The 17257-nt window shown below is 47.8% G+C and overlaps 1 protein-coding gene across 6 annotated transcripts in view; it reads right to left on the bottom strand.

The window, feature by feature from the left end:
• Positions 1–17257, bottom strand: part of robo2 (roundabout, axon guidance receptor, homolog 2 (Drosophila)) — a 155782-nt gene that overhangs the window by 28093 nt on the left and 110432 nt on the right. For all 6 annotated transcript variants that reach the window (XM_088379990.1, XM_088379986.1, XM_088379989.1 and 3 more), the window contains 5 exons: positions 3932–4089; positions 3738–3858; positions 3537–3675; positions 1229–1365; positions 326–337 (listed from right to left, as the gene is read on the bottom strand). In XM_088379990.1, coding sequence (XP_088236116.1) covers positions 326–337; positions 1229–1365; positions 3537–3675; positions 3738–3858; positions 3932–4089 — 567 coding nt within the window. The remainder of the gene's footprint in view (positions 1–325; positions 338–1228; positions 1366–3536; positions 3676–3737; positions 3859–3931; positions 4090–17257) is intronic.

Below are 17257 nucleotides of genomic sequence, written 5' to 3'. Positions count from 1 at the left end.
CAGTTCGGCTGAGGGAAAACTGATCTTGTTTTGATTTGAAACACATTAATGACACGTGAGACTCGGCATCCTGTCGTCACCCTAGCCGCAAAGAAAATGATCGCTGCCCATATTTAATTCATGACAAGTGACATTTATCGGAGAAAGGCGGTCGGACAGGAAACCCGAGTGGGGAGGTTCATCTCCTCCTTCCGTGTTGTGCGTGTGGTGATCGGATAAAAATGCAATTGGTGGCCTACTTTGGTGAAAAGCAAAAAAAGTGCACGGGGATGCAAAGAGGGCATGCGGGATGGAGTCAAATCAATAAGGATGGTTGCTTACTCACCCACACGGCCTTCTGGAGACACGACAATGGAGGGGTGGACACACACATACACACAAAAGAAAAAAGAAAGAAAACACAGAGGAAAAACATACAAAAAAATAAAGAAATCAAAGTCAGAATGAATGACATGTTGAAACCAAGCAAGACAGGGAAGGTCCAGTTTTTGCTCCCAATCTACAAAGCCCGCAAATTTTCAATGTCCAGTTGTGGGAGGTCCAAAGCTCCCTGGTGGCAGCCACTGGACCTTCTCTGTTTACCATCATGAACGCTAAAATGCCACATGTGCTTTGCAAAAAAAGCCAGGCAAGGGTGCAACAAATCTCAAAGGTGTTATCTCAATTTTAAAATCCCAAGATTGCAGAGAATCGGGCTGACATAAAATCTTCTGGGCGGGCGCCGTGCCCCTCCCCTCCTCGTGCCGCCTTTAAGCGCTCCCCCGCTGGGACCTCCGACGCGTGGCGTTTAATGGCGGCCAGAGTGCCGACAATGGCGGGAAATTATGGTTAGGACCTTTTTATTAACCCCGCAAAGCCCCAGGTGAGGCAGTGGCGGCGTGCGCCAGCAAACTGGAAAATGACTTTGCTGGTGACTGGATGATTGCAAAGGCAACATGGAGGAGGAAGGGGGGGGGGGGGCAAAGTGTGTGTGTGTGTGTGGGGGGGGCTCCTCACAATTGTAAATAATTAAACGGATTCATAGACTGCTGGCATCTCTGTGGGCTTGCGGGTGTCAGCGGTCGATGCAAACCTTGACATTTGGATTTTGCCCCGTTTATTTAACGGGTGACAAATGTGCGTGATCCTTGAAAAGTTGTGTTGCACAATATAGACCAAAAAAAATGCATCAGAAGTTTTGGAACACCTTGAAAAATTTCTCGAGAGAGTAAGCCCAGATTTGCGTTACCTCGTACGGTGAGAGTGGCGGAGGCCTCCAGTTTGCCCACGCGGTTCTCCGCCGTGCAGCTGAAGGTGCCTTCGTCGGCGACGGACGCTTTCCTCACCCTCAGCACGTAGTCGTCCTTGTCGTACTTGATTTCGTACCTGCCGGGCGAAACGGATGGCGCGTCAGATCTGCCAAACAAAAAACCAAAGTCCGGTTCCTGCCCGCCGCCGCCGCTCATCCTGACAAATGGAGATTGCGAGGCGGATCAATTATTCAACGACGTTCGCTTGCAACCCTGCAAATGTCTTCAATATTCATGGAGTGTTTTTTCTTTCTTTGCAAGAGAGTGCGCGGTGTGCATCTTCATAAAGCGAGCATGGGGGGGGGCTCAGGGTCTGACTGAATGCGTGCAGGAAGCACACAAAAGTGCTTTCAATTGGCCTGCTGTAATTAAATATGTGTGCATTGTAAAAGGCATGTGGTGAAGTGGGTGGGTGGGGGGCGCGCTTTGCTTTGCTTGAAAAACATTTGCCGCCGGAATAACAGAATTGAGATGGCGACGTGAAGGCCATTTCACAGAAGAAACTCCATGAAAGGCATTGTGTGCTTTTGCGTAGGCTGGATGATGACGATGGTGAGAAAAATGAGGCTGAGGATGGCAACACGCTGCAAAGTCCATCCTCTGACAAAAAAAAAAAAAAAAACACAACGCAAGTGTCAAGTGTACCGACCCGAACGGTACTTAAAGAGTTGAGATTTTTTTTTCTGCCTGTATTTCGAACACACTTTGTGTTTTTACGAGGCCATGAAAGTCAATAATGCGTGCGGGTTTTCACGAGTCACGCGGCGCAAGAGAGCAACTTTAGGGGGGGATCTCAAAAAGGTGATGGACGCTATTCTTTGAAAAGCCGAGCGACCGCGAGTGTCGTTTAGCGCCGCTGATTCTCTGGACAATTTCATCTGGCAGCAGTTTGCAATCGTACGCCCCATTTCGTCCAGAGCTGGAAAAGCTTTACGCACGCACGTGCCGCCGCACATCCAGGAAACTCAATCTAAGCCGCCCATCAACCTCTGGAATTGTTTTTATGTTGTTGTTGTTTTTTTCTTTTTGTGACATTTACCATTTAAAAACAAAGCAGTTTTTTTTGGAGTTGCTTAGGCTAAAAATAGATTCCATCCTTTATTTGTTCAATTATTTTTTGTTTGATTTAATAATCTCAACAGCAAAGTATTTTTCACAATTTTGCAGCAAAATAAATAATAAATAAATAATATATATAATAAATTAATATATAATAAATAAATTAATTAACATAAATAAATAAATAAATTAATTAATTAACAAAGCACATATTTGTAGAATGTCTTTGCTTTCATTCACACTACCAACCTAACTTAAATGAAAGCTTTCTCATTCGTTCTTGACTTGCTTTTAAAGCTCAAAGGCAAAATTTGTCATCATCTTCCAAATTGGAATCAGAATCCCCTGCGAGCTCATCGTGGCCACATGGAAGCAGACACAACAAGAGAACAGTAGCTCTTTGTTGGCCCGTAACTCTCTTTTCCACCACCGCAGGAATGCCTGAGCACAGCGCAGCCAACTTCGCTCTTCCTGTACACATGCGTCTACAATCATCCAACACATCGTTGGCAGAGTGATTCGAAGAAAGTGCAGAGACAACAGAAGCACTTTCCTGCCCCGTTGTCTGTGGAAAGTACTACTGAGATAAAAAAAACTGCCCTTCAAAGAGGACCATTCTTATTTTTTCACTGGCATGTTTAAGACGCCATCAAAATAGCCCAAAAGGTCCGCAGCCCGTTTTGAGGAGGCGGAGCTGTCTCATGCAAGCCCCGCCTCCTCCGCTGCCGTTTTGTTTTCCGTCTTCCCATAATAGTCCTCGCGTAATGAGACGCGCTGAGGAACATATAAGATCAGCGGGCCGTTCAAAGAAAGCATCTGTTATGTCTTGACAACTTCATTTCCCGTCTATGGATCTTTTCCCTGACATGTGCCAGATTGTCGTTTTAATTGTTTGCAACTCCCCGCGGGGTTCTTATGCAATTGCAACCACGGAAAAACAATTGAATAGGTCCTCCGATGGTATCCTGGCACGGGGGATGCGTTTGGCTCACGGCCGTGTTTGTTTGCTCAGCTGAAGCGCCAGCTTGCCTCCTCCAAAAGGCAAAATTGTCTATTCTATGTCATTTTCATACGTATCAAAGTCAAGCCATGATACCTTTCCCGTGGACAAATCACTGAACTGGGATCTGGCCCTTCTTGGTTGATCATCTAATGTGGGCCACTTGGAAGGTGAAAAGATGGTCTTACCTCCCACGAGGGACGTCAACGTCATCTTTCCTCCAGCGAACGTTGGGCTGGGGGTCTCCAGTCACCTGGCAGCGGAACTCCACCGTCTCGTCCTCCAACACCACTTGGTTGATGGGCCGGCGGATGAAGCTGGGTCGCTCTGTCAACGGAGAAAAAGGTGGATGTCGATGTTTCGAGATCACGAGCGGAAATCAATCTTACCAAACACGGTGACTTGTGCCGTCTCGCTGTCCCGTTCTCCCACCATGTTGGTGCCCACGCAAATGTACATGCCGGCGTCGCTTTTCTTGGTGTTGGAGATCATGAGCTTGCCTCCGCGGATCTACGACGACAAGACGAGGCGTGAGTTTGGAGTCGGCAGACCTGGAGCGGGTCGGGCTCGCTCGGGCGCTCACCGTCACTCTGTCGTCCTTGTCCTCGATGCGCACTTTGTCCTTCTTCCAGTAGATGGTGGGCTCGGGGTGACCTCGGGGAGGAACGCACTCCAGGATGGCCGGCTCACCCGCCGCCACCACCACATCGGTCGGGTTTTGCCGGAAGTCGTCACGCAGCACTACGAGGCAAGAAGCGAAAAGAACCTTTTCAGCCGTGCGGCTAGCTTAGTCGACGAGTTCCTCACATCACGTCTCACTAATCGACTAATATCTACCAATCGACCGAGAAAATCGATGAATCGCTCATCCAAGACTTGATGAATTCTCAGAGCCCTTTAAGTGTTGAATTATCCGCTTCAACTTCACAGGGACCAGGCGAGCTACGGGAAAGCTAATTGGAGCTAATGGGCGTCCCGGCGGAGGGTGCAGAACAAACACAGACGGAGAGCCCGCGAGCAGCCGGCTAACGAGGGCCTCGCACGTACGCCAAGCCCCCCCCTTCAACAGACTCCGGCAAAAAAAAAATGGTAGTGACAATATCGATAGCTGCTATCGCTAGTAGGTCTCAGTTAAAGCCCTAATTTGCACCCCAGCTATGGTTTGAAACCTTAACCTTGACTTCAAACCCTAAATTGAAACCTTGTCCGAACCCCTCGTTTGAAAGCCTAACTAAGGTTCAGATAAGGACTTAAGGAATCCATAATGCCACTCTGGGGAAGGTGGTGGTGGTGGTGGGGGGGGTCGCCCTGACCTCCTCTCGCGCCTCTCAATTGCCCCCCCCCCCCCCCCCCCCCCCACTAATCCCAGGAATGCCACTTGGGGAATCCCCCATTGCGCCTGTGATGGATGAAGAGTGCCTTGTCCACGCCTGTTGGAAGTCGCTTGATGAAGGGGCGGCCACAGGTCCTCATGTCGATTCCAAAGCGCTTGTAAGAGGGGATAACTGGCGGCCGCGCCCTTTTTAGCCTCTCGGCGGAGATGCGCGCCTCGTATTTATTTCCAGCAGGTCGAGGCGAGGGGAAGCTTTCAAGGCAATTACGCCGGGCTGGAAAAGGGGACTTGGAATGCAAATGAAGGTACTCCACGCAAAACACAGCGAAGGTAGCAGGACGTGGAAGGAAATTAGCCACAGCCCCGTCCCCGACCCCCTCTTGCCGTATGTTACCCCGCCCCCTCCTCCACTTTTGTTTGCTTTATCCATGAATGAACCCCCGTGGTTAAAAGCACGGCCACACACACACACACAATATGTTGTTTGCGTTTAATTGTTCTCCTCCATTCCGTCCTGATGGCACCCAAGGGAGTCGAGTCACAAACACACATTAGGTGGATGATTGAACGCTAATCTAATCTAATCGAATCTACCGAGATGCACCCGAGCCTTGGCAGTAAAGCCAACATCTGGTGAAAAGGAAAATATGAAAACCCAAACCCAGACTTTGATGTGACAACCAAATTGTATTCAAATCCAGATGGCAACCCGTAACCCCGCCTTGAAGCCTTAATCTGAAATTTTCTCTGGCTTTTGTTTTCCAAGAACAAAGTACTTGGAACTCTCACAGCGCTCCCGCTTGGTGGCCCTGAAGGCATCCAGACCTAGATGAAGCATAATTGCGTTCCCGTGAAACAATCGCAACAACACATTGCCTCCCACTGAGTCCGAGGAGAGCCGCCTGCTCCCCCCCAAACTCTGCCTCTTGGTTTATTAATATTTATATATTTGGTTGCATTGACCCCCCCTCCTCGTATTGGCAAGCGTTATCGGCGGATCGGGCTTCGGGCTAAACAGGAGCCGTATCTGAGAAGTGCTAATCGCCTTACATTTTTTAGGCCTTTTTCTGAGAGGAGTGGGTTGCTTTGAAGAAGGCAGTTCCTCTGCAACATCACCTTGAACTGGAGACACTGCGGAGCTGCCCAAGGGGCAGGTGGGGGTTGCCTGCCAAAATTGGACTCCCACGCAATGTTTGCATCATTACAAAATGATGATACAAAAGCACCGGGACAACAAGAAAACCAGTGGAAAATGGAGAATGTGGAGGAGATGCAGCTATTAGTTGTGCCACACCTAACATTACTCACGCGGTGGCCATGACATTGCCCGTCAGTAAGATGAGTGGGCAGCCTCGACCGAGGCATCCTTCCTACCAAGAAAAGTGCTGACAAAGCCATTTGGTCACAGGATAGGACCTCGAGCACAGGTTCACAGAGGACACCTTCAACATGCAAAAACAAAAAAAAATAGACGTAGTATGTCGGTGGTGAGGGTCGCAGGCCTTGTTGGCCAAGCTGGTGACCCCTGACCTTGAGATAACTGAATTTGAACAAGATGCAGAATTGACTAAATTTGGCACATCGTTGCATCAGCCTCACTTGGGAGTATATTTTCCATAATAGAACAACATATGTGTATTTTTATTTCTCCCCCCGCCTTACAGTTTACAGCACAAAAGACCGTGCATGCTTTTCGAGATACTCTTGCCAGGTCAGGAGGCTAAGAAACAAGAGAGGCAGGCCGGGCCGCTCGGAAGCCCGGGGGACATACTGCGGCAGCGAGCGTAATGCTCTGATTGGAAAATCAGGCGAGCGCCACACAATACCTGGACCGGCTGTAAAGAGGTAGCTCGGAGCTATCGTATCATTTCATTGGAGTGGAGTTTTTACAAAGAATGCTATTATATACGTTGTTTTCAATTCCGCCCTGAGAGGAGGCAGCCCGTATATATGTCAGTAAAAAAAACCACACCAGCGCGCTGTCGCTATTCGCGCTCCATGCTAACGGCAGCTAATAGCGGCTCATCTGTTTGCCCCTACCTCACTAAGTTCTGTTGTTAACCTGAGAAAAGTTTAACTCCCAGTTTCGCTGACAGCTTTGTGTCAAGGCTAGTTAGCTATCAAAGCTAGCTAGTTAGCTAGCTAGCCACGTACCTACAACAAAATAAGGCCATGTTTTGACGCAGTAGCTTTCACGTTATGATAACATACGTGATAAGTTCTGTTAACCTGTGATAAGTAGTTTCGCTGACATCCTTGTGTCAAAGCTAGCTAGGTAGCTAGCCACGTTTGTTGCGACAAAAGAAGGCCGTGTTTTGAGGATTAAAAAGAAGACGCACGTACCCGCACAGGGCTTTTCAAAGTGGACAGAAGGGTTACATATTGCACCACACAAACCGCCCCGGATCATTTGGAGTCATCACTCTGACTGCAGATGCCGTCTCAATGAACCGCGGCCCACCGAGCCCCCCGATAGCATCTCCCGACGCCATCCTCCTCCATCGTGGCCCAGAGACCGTAAATAACACTGTCACTTTTTTAGTGATAAGATGCAGCAAACGCGGTAAAGAGAAGACGCGCTCGGCTGACGGGGAGACATTCACGAGGCGGAGCCGATATGATGCTATGAAATGGGCATCTTTTATAGACGCGGATGCCTCAGAGGGAAGATGGAGGAGAATATTCACTTTGATGGAAAAGAGGCGAGACAATAGACACAACAAGGCGGTGTGATGAGAAGGATGCTCGCTCAAGGTCAAAGCGACGAGGCGGAGGAAGACTCGAGAGGTTCTGTTTACACGGATGGTGTGAAATGCAAACAACAGATTCTGCCCATTTGGACAATAAAGACAAATGCGTGCAGCCATCAACGGGCCTTTGTGTGCTTTTTCCAAGGCAAATCCTTCAAGTAATCATCAGATTTGGCTCCGCCCACATTAGCTAAAGGAATAATTGACGAACTCGAACAACCATCATCCGACTGTGTATTACAATAAAATCAATTTTGATACTTTTTGGCCTATTTTATCTGAATGTTGTCGTGGAAGTCGTACTTGGAGAACCGTTAACTTTCTGATCGCGCTTGGTGTGAAACGTTTGAGACATTGGTCTTCATGATGGCGGTAGTAATTGAAGCTTTTGATTACGCAGGCCTGTCCCAGAAAAAAACAACAACAAAAAAACAAAAACTAATGTCACTCCTGAGAAACAATATAATTAAGTCTTAATGGACCTCTCCCCTTCGCAGGCAGCAAATGCTCACACTGCAGCCTAATCCCTGCGTTGGAGTAATGTATAGCTCATTAAAATGTTAGCTAAAAACTCATTAGCATTCACTTGAAGAAGTAATGGCTTCATTACCGTAATGTGCTGAAAAGCAAAGAAAAAGACGGGAAACAAAGGGAGACGGCGAGCGACAGCTTTTCTCATCACTTAATTGAGTCGCAAATGGTACTCATTTGCATAATAAATAATGACGCGCCGCAGCCATCGTGGCGACGGTTAAGGATGCGTTCGCCCGCATCATCACTTCTCGTTGACGCTTACAAGTGTGTTTTTCGAGAGGGGGGCGGCCGATTTGGTTCACGGGTTTTGGCTTGGCACGTGCCTTGGGCGCGCCGAATGCCGAGCTGGCCGATACTGATGAACAATGCGCCCGCGGGATTTTGTGCCCACTCCGATAAGGCCCGACGCCCAGCGTGACGGCTGCGCTCAAGTCTGGAGTGGACACTTTACAGCCAGAAGGCGGGAGGAAGATGGGAGGAAAATGGGGGAAGAGGAGGGCAGGGATTGATTTCCTGCCAGTGTTGGCGGGAAGGCAGCACAGATTTTGTTACAGAGCTGGTGCCTTCTGTACTTTGGGGGGAAAAGAGGAAGTCGAGCAAAACGGAAATGTAAACCTACGTGAGAAGGCAGGATGGAATTCAAAAGACTCCTACAAATGTTTGAGGCTGAAGAGACTGAAATGAAAGCACCAACCTATCTTTTGGAGGCTACATTTGAAGGCAGTGTAAGGTAAGCTAGCCTGTTAGCGAAAGTAGACTGATGCTACATTAGCTTCTGGAGAGGCTGACATCACTGTAGAGTTTGGAACATACGCCATCCTCTCTCTCCTTGTCGCCATGCCGCTTGCCCTCAAGTGATACAATCGAGGAAATGCGATACTGTTTTGGTGGCCTTAGGGTTCATTGGTCTCGGGAGTCCCGGGCAAGGGTGTCACTTTGAATTAGCGCTGGCTAGCATGTTTTGAAGTGGTCGTCTTGGAAACAGTCGACTCGCCAGACCAGTCAGCTCCAACCCAGAGCCTAGATTCTATTTATGACGTCTGCGTGAACCCGCAGGTCGGAGAAGGGGAAATGAAAACCATATTAGCTCGGGTTGCCTTTCATAACCAGGCACGTGAAGCGTACAATGTACAATAGCGAACATCAAGTGCGCGCCCTTTGCCTTTGAAAATTATGAATATTATTTGAAGGGGGATGAATCCAATTTTCAGTTTGTGTCAAAAAAGACGAGATTCCAATTAATAACGCGCTCATGGAATAAGAGATAAACATTCACATTCAGAAATCTCTGAATTTATTTTGTACAGCTGGCACCCAAGCTCTTGTGGTAATATTGTATTATGCACTTATATTATTCATATTTGTGTATTTTGGATGAATAAGATTTGACATTATTAAACTAAAATAGCTTGCATGAGTACAGTGTGTTCACTCCAATGATATTGAGGTATTGACCTTCCGCGGGGAAGGATAATCCTTGGAGTGCTGTTTAACAGAATGGATATCACACACATACACACACGCGTACAGTACATAAGGTGAGTGGCACACTTTACACACGAGCACCAAAGCCCTGCAGCAGCTCTTGCTGGAGTCTTCTGCGTCAATCTTCTTGTAACCATTAATGGCCCCCTTTTTTTCCGCTATCAATTTAAATTATGCGCCAGCCTATATTTGACAGCACTGCGTCTTTTCCTTTTTTATTGTTTTGCTCCATAATTGGATTGGCAGTAAGGGGCGAGCGAGTAGTTAGGAGCTTATAAAAAGGTGTCAGTCGGCGTTTTAATGAAGCACTCGGCGGGAGATGTGCGCTTCTTCTCTGACTTGCCGGTGTGATCATGTGACCGTGGCCGAGAGGGAAGAAGGGCTGAGAGCCAAGCACCAACAAATGACTGAATGAATAACATCTTTAAACCACCACGACAAACTTGCAGCTTGATACATTTTTGAGGATTATTGATAGTTTTTTTTTTTTTGCTTTAACAGCAAAAACAAAATGCTTTTTTAATGCTAATATGTTTGCATGCGGTGGAGATACAAAGAGGATTAAAATGCAGCATTTGTGCAGCTTGTGACAGAGCCCCACCCATCAGCCATGTGCGCTCATGTGCTGCAGATACAGAGCTGGCTGCGCGACACAGGCAGCAAATGGAAATCTTAAAAGACAAAAAAAAAACCGAGCTCATGCCGCTGTAAATCATACACAATTGCGGCTTTTTTTTACGAGCGGCAATGCGCAGGGGCGGGTTGCTTTTTGAGCCCTCTGCCGAGCTCGGATCATCTTTCCCTTGGATCGATACCGGCCGAGAGGGTCAAATCCAACACCTCCACTGTAGCTCAGTGGCGAGACGTTGGCCATATGGCGAGAAGCTTCACTCATCCAGTCCATGAGACACCAAAGGTCACTATAGCCCAACCCGAAGACTTGTGAAGCCTGGATTCAAGTTGATGTGCTAAATCACCTGAGGAGACATTTATTGATCACTTTATTGATCTGAACTCTGGGAGGAGAGCAAATATTATACAAGTAGGGTTCCTGTGCAAAAGTTTGCCTTGGTAAAGTCTATTTGTCCTAATTCAAGCAAAACGCCATTTTTTTTTTTCTCATGAACTCTAATGAGCACAAAATTGTCAACGACCGATTTTGCTGTTTGTGAGATGAAACGGACTTTCGTAGAAAAAGATATTTGAGAGCACAGACTCATCCCCAAAAAACGTTGAAATCTTTCAAGCAGCACCGCTGACGTGACGAATCACCGCCACACTACACTTGCGTACACAAACAATCAATTTACATACATACGAAAGCACGCCAGCACACAGCAACGACGCAACAAATTCACTCCCGTTTACGAGTCGGAGATTTATCGCAGCTGCGACTGGCCCTGGCGTCGTCCCACTGAGGCCGCTACATCTCGGGAGGCGGAGGCGGCGTGACAGGCCTCGCTCGCTTATTTGGCAATCCAATTTGCGTTAATTGCGTTACGGTGCGAGTAATTGTGTTAGCCGCATCTGTAATAGGCTCTCTGGCTCGCTGCGCTTGCATACTGTTTAGCTTTACGCCAGGCCCATGTCACACGCTAACGGGAGGATTTCATTCAAAGCGGAGGCGGAACCACAACAAGGTAAGCTAACGTGAGTGCGCGGCTTTGCTAACAAACAACAAATGTGGGGATAACACAAATAAGACAAACTAGTTCTAAATTTGAAGTCAGATTAACCCTGATTTTGTTCAGATTAGCCTTTCAAATGAACACTGTAAACCTCAGTTAGGTTTTAATTCAATGTTTGAAGGCAGCGTTATGGTTTCAAGCTAACGGAGCTGTGGCTGGCTGTGTTATGCGGCGGAAAGCACATCAGACAAACAGAATCATGCCAATTTTCCTACTTGTCCGATTGCGTTACTCGAGGTCGCGCTTGTTTGCGTCTCCACGAGGTTAATCTTTCAGGCAAAGGAACAAAGCTAATGAGGCGACTGGTAATCCGGAGCTCCGTGTAGGCCGGAGTTGTGTCAACAGTATTGATGGCGGAAAGGACGGGATCTCGTGACCTACACGGCAAGGACGAGGCAGCGGAGATCCTCGCGCTCTCTGCGCATCATCGGCATGCATTTCCATTTCACAAGGCTTTAGTGCCGCCTTTTATTGCGCCAGATTGCGGCCGTCCATACGCCCAACGCACAATCAATAGCCATTCCAGCTGACAATTAGCAAATAATTCAATGGGCTGCGACCACTCAGCCAGAACGTGGAAGAAAGTAGTCACCACCATCTTAGGTTGAGTAGAACAACAGATACATGTGGTCCGAAACACCGGGTGGAAAAATGTGTCTGGAAAAAAAGAAGACAGTAATCCTTCATTTATGGCGGGGGGGTTACCTTCACACAAAACATCTTCTCGAGTACAACATCAAAATATTTTGCCACCAGCGGAGAGCATCGATAAGGATGCTGAGGATGGGCGGGGAGGCTACGAGGGAGATGATGAACCGCATTGAAGCAAGAGGAGTGATGAGAAGAGCTTCACGCTGTGTCATCGGCAATCTATACGTCATTAAAATGATGGCTGGCGTGCTTAGTCGGTACTTTTTGGAATCATGCCTCCGTTACATGATTGTTATCTGGTGTAAATCTTATCTGGAGACAGCTATGAATCAATACTAATTGCTTGCTCTTTTAAATTAAACACGCTGCAAACAGAGCACACTCACTTCGGGAAGACCTGTACTATCTTCAAAGACATTTGCTCAACAACTGACCTTGCTTAGTTTTTTTTTTTTTTACTATTTTGTTTTCTGGCAACAACATGAACACCATTAACGCAATGGCTAACAATAAACAATCCATCCATCTAGTCGATGCTCAAACTTAGCAATCGAACATAATATACGACAAAACCTTCTGGTCTGTAGACCTTAGCCACCAGGGGGCAGTATAACACAGACTTAGCGATAACAAACAAAGAAGAGTTTCACAACAGATCGTAAAATATTTGCCTGTGAGTTCTGCTGCATTGTCTCTCAACATGTGTTGCTCCACCATTTGTGTTTGAACCCGCCAAGACAATCAACTATTTGACGCTCCGATAATGTTTGCCTTTGGCCAAAACGAAGCTCTTTATTCGCACATTAGATGCTTCAAAGCTATAAATTACACAGACACGAGAGCACCGTATCTTAAAAGGATAATGTGTTCCTCGCCCCCCGAGGGGGGACGGAAACCTAAATGGCCATTTCTACATCGCGGCTGCCGCTCAATGGCACAGACGATTCCATCAAGACTCGGATCAAAGGTGACGCTTCCTGCCATTTAGGATGGAAGGCGCAATTTTTCCTCTGATTAATTCCAGGTCCTTAAAAGGTCGGAGGCGTACGGTGACATTTGAAACGGTCATGCCTCACCCCAGAGAAGACGACGCCAGGGAGCCATTAACGGCCACGTCGTTGTTTGAGGGTGACGCGCCAGACGCCATTCCCGACGCGGCGGGGGTCCCCGCATCCCACGTAGCGGGAGTCCGTATGCTTACGCACGTTCGTACAAAGAACGGCGTGTTTTATACGAGCCTCTCGGAACAAGCGGGTAACGAAAGCGCCTTGTAGGTTTGCACTGGCCGCAGAAGCCAATTAGCGGCTTTTATTGGTTGGAGCCATGTATGCACGGGTCATCAGTTCAACTGGCACGTATGGGGCTTCTGCATCCAACATCTACAGACATTTAGTAAGCCCTTTTTTTGAGGGGAGGGGGGGTCCTCAATTATTCACACATTTCCACAGCAGGGCGGTGTCGCGACCCTTCACAGTGCCGCAGATGCGCCTCGTTGAGGTAAACAACAGAAATAAAGACTCTGCAATCACACAGCCAAGTTTCCTTCCCTTGAAACGAAGGTGGCGGCGGCGGCGGCGCCTTCTCCGTGCCTTCAAACGCCTCCCGAGCGCAACGGGGGCGCTTCTTTGCACCAGTCTGAGCTCTTTGATTGCTGTCAAAGACGTGGCGCCGCCGCTGCTCCCCGCAAACAAGAACGTGAAGGAAACTAGCACGGAAAGCCGGGATTCTCACATTTCAAATGGTATTCTTTGACTGGCACGGCATAGCCCCGCCTCCTCCCGCCAGGGAGCCTTTCGCATCCTATTTGCTAGTTGGCGTCACATGATTGCTATTTTGCATCTTAATAAAGCATCCACCCTCATTTGTTTACAAAATATTGGTCTCAACGCGAATGACCCGGTATCAAAAAAATTTGTAGCGACACATGGCACCACATCAACCCTTCGTTTTCTCCGCTAGTTAATGCAACTCTGCTTGACTGACTTGGAATTCAATGTATGCCAATGGCTGGAGTTCATTAGGAAGCGTTGTCAATGTGACAGCGATTGATATCATTTGATTAGCAAAGACTTAGCTGATCATCTTCAATTCCCATTAACATTATTGAACAGCAAACTCGATTTGAGTGACTTCTTTTCCGATATTATTGACGCCGGCGCTCAATGTGAGTCAGGAGAGAGACAGGGACAAACTAGCCGGAGTGCTTTTGGGTTGTTCTTCGTCTTCCATTATTCAGCCTGGTGTTGTGATAGCACACACACCAAGAGAGTTGTTTATTTCATAAAGCGTGTCTGGAGAAAAAAAAACCCACACCATGCTCCTTTTAAATGAAGAGCCGGCAGCTGCTCATGCACGAGCGATTCCTCGATGTTGTTTTCCATCCTTCGCTGGCAATGACAACTTCCACCAAGTGTCTTGCATGAACGAATGTGTCTTCGTATTATGTTTGGCTTGATAAGTGGGCCAAGATGGCCACGCCCTTTACCCGCGATCGTCATTCTGCTTCTGAATTAAATATGGCGGTCGAGGTGAAGAGGAGGCCGGGGTGGTGCCGAGTGTTTTGTTTTGCACAGACGCTAAACAAACAAATGCGGCGGACTAAAAAGCCGTCATTAGGGTGGATAATTTCACAGAATAAAAGGCTCACCTGACTTTTAGTCGATCAACAAATTACTCACTGGCTATTAGCATAATGGCTTCCTGCTCGGCCATATTTTTCTAAATGCGTGGCACTATTTAGGCCGGCAATTACATGGGTTAAATGCAACCCAGGTGACGGACGGGGGCATCAACAAGCGAGGCGCATTTCGTCAAGTTAGCAAAGGCTCTGAAGTGGAATCATTCCAGACAACTAATGGCCGCTCGTCTTGAGTCGAGCACCTCGGAACGCCGGCACCTTCATTAATGGCCGACGCTTAAATGAACACGCAGGCTATTAATTAGCACGGGCGAGGCTGGGCTTGGAGTCGGACAGATGGTGGACCATCGAGATGGATGGATGGTGTGTCTTGCCTTGTTTATTCTTTAAAAGCGAATTCCAGATGCCTGCTGTTTATCGCCTTCTGCCCGTAAGCGAGAACTCCCGCTAAACGGGAAAATAAACATCCGCATTATAAGCGCCGCATAGCGAGTACCTGTCGCCGGATGACGCGTTGGACTTTTTCGATAAGCCGACTACAGTAGCCGTATAGATTTACGCAGCGATACCAGGCGTCCGTCCATCCATCTTGCGCTTTTTTCCTGATGAGTTAATTTCCCTCCCATCGTCTTGACGAGCCTCGAGATTCTCCTCTCCTCTTTCTCGCCATTGATCAGCTAGGCGGCCGCCTGTCAGACGCGATCGATACGTCATTCCTTCAGTAACAAGGGATCGCTCGTACTCCCGCATCTTATTATGATTTCTGGCTGCGGATCGATGCGGTGAAAAACAGGCTCACTGTAAAGCACCACGCAATTAAAGCGCCGGCTAATCTCCTTGTTGACGCCTTGTTGTCTCCTGTGCTCAGCCGCTAGCATATCAAACACAAATGATCGTAAATTCTAATGGGATTCCGTTTTTGGATTGGGGCTTTCTTTCAAATGTGTGCTTTTGATGGGCAGACTGGATTTGAGATGTTTTTTATCTGACATCACTTGGCACGACAATGAAATCACAATGAATTCCAGCATTAACAAGGCTAATTTTGTGACAAGAAGTCATTAAGTGTTGAAATGTCAGGCCGTTTTACTGCAAAGCTTCCGACAGCATCATATTTCCTCTTAATAGTTCCAAATGGTCTTCGGTGTTTATAGGAAGAGCGAGAGAGACAGAGCGAGAGAGAGAGAGCGCTAATTTCTGCAATGTCATCACATTAGCATTTGGTTTGAGGAGAGACCAAAAATAGACGCTGTGCTAATTTGATCATTGAATCATGGATTAAGCTCGCCTGTGCAGTTTGGCTTGAGGTTTGAGGGGTCCGCCCGTCTGTCTGCTTTGGTGGTGCGCTCGGCAACCGTGCGGGCAATTAACAGACCCCCCCCCCTCCACCCACCGGTTTGACATTTAAAGGAGGGCGGCTCGGACCTCTGATGTGCCGTTTGCGAGTCTTTCCGTGATGTGGGAGTCGCTAACGAGGCCTCATCCATTACCTTCTGAGCCGTAGCGTAATTAGCGTCGGCGACGGTGGGATGGAGTGAGGCCAAATAAGAGTGGCTCAATATGGGCTCCTCTGTTGGCCGCCGGGTGGCAACAGCTGAAGGATGAAGTGGAAGGAGACTCCCTCGGGGCAGAAGAAAAAGATCTGCGACCAGACGTACGGTCGCGAGGCTGAACCGAGCTGGCGGCAACAAATTCTTTGAATGAGCTTCCAAAGTACAGCGTATGGTTATATCGACACAGCAGTGACACAAAATTTTAACTCATTCAGTGCCATTGACGGTTATAGACGTTAAAGATATTACCTGGGTTGGCAGTGAATGAGTTAACTAACGACCGACCTAGCTCGCTATCGAGCAGCCAAGTCAATAAGTCAGATCTTTATAAAAAAGTTTGCGGTCACTGTTAGCTAATCAGTGACCTACTAATTATTTAGGTAGCAAGCTAGTTTAGTCATTTAACTAGATAATGAGCTAGTTAGTCAGTTAGTTAGTCAGATTGCCACTGAACACTGTAGGCTTGCTCTTGTTTAATATGTTGCTAACATTGCTAGGGATCTTGTTAGCTAGTCACTTAGCTCGATTGGAGGCGAGTTAGTTTGTCAGTCAGATATTTAACTAGTGATTAAATCATGCAACATTAAGAACAAATTTGATCAGAAGTCGCCTTCCATCCTTTTGCAGAGTGTAAGGTTCTAGCATGATGGATTAGTCAGGACTCATATCGTGACCTCGGGTCACAGCAGGGTCAGGTCAGGTGTGGCTCTGTTAACTGTTTCAGTTAACCTTTCACCCCCCCTGGGCTCCCCCGGACACAGGGTGCTAAGAAGGGGGCACGTGGGTCACGACTGTTTGCGTTGGACATCAAGAGCCATTTAATAAAATCCTAATGAGCCATTCGTCTCCATCTCGTCATCTCCCAATGCTACAAATTGAAAGGCTTGGAAAAAGCTGGGTGGCCAGATTTTTCTAGAACACGTACACACAATCCACCTTGCACGGACCCACTTGGCTTTCTGGACATCAACAACAGCTGCTGGCAACAGCGTGCAACACAGAGACGGTGAAATCAATGGAGCCTGGAGGACCTTTTCCCCACACCGAACATCCTCGCCTCACGATTAACGAGCAGATCGTGAGAGCCCGTCCGCTCTCGCCCGTGGACACGCGCTGGAATTACCAGACGTGAATCAACGCAACATTTATGGCGCTTGTGAAAGTGTCTCTATCTGCAAGGGCGAGCAGACCTTGTGTACACGAGAAGATCAGAGGCTCGACAAAGATTCAAACGGAATATATGAGGGAGGTAGCGGCTTTGGGAAAAAATACACTCG

The sequence above is a fragment of the Syngnathus floridae genome, chromosome 7, assembly GCF_059516105.1.
Source record: "Syngnathus floridae isolate MCC-2025c chromosome 7, RoL_Sflo_1.0, whole genome shotgun sequence".
In the NCBI taxonomy this organism is placed as follows: Eukaryota; Metazoa; Chordata; class Actinopteri; order Syngnathiformes; family Syngnathidae; genus Syngnathus; species Syngnathus floridae.
The sequence above is the reverse complement of the archived record's forward strand: the minus strand, read 5'-3'. Positions and strand labels throughout refer to the sequence as shown.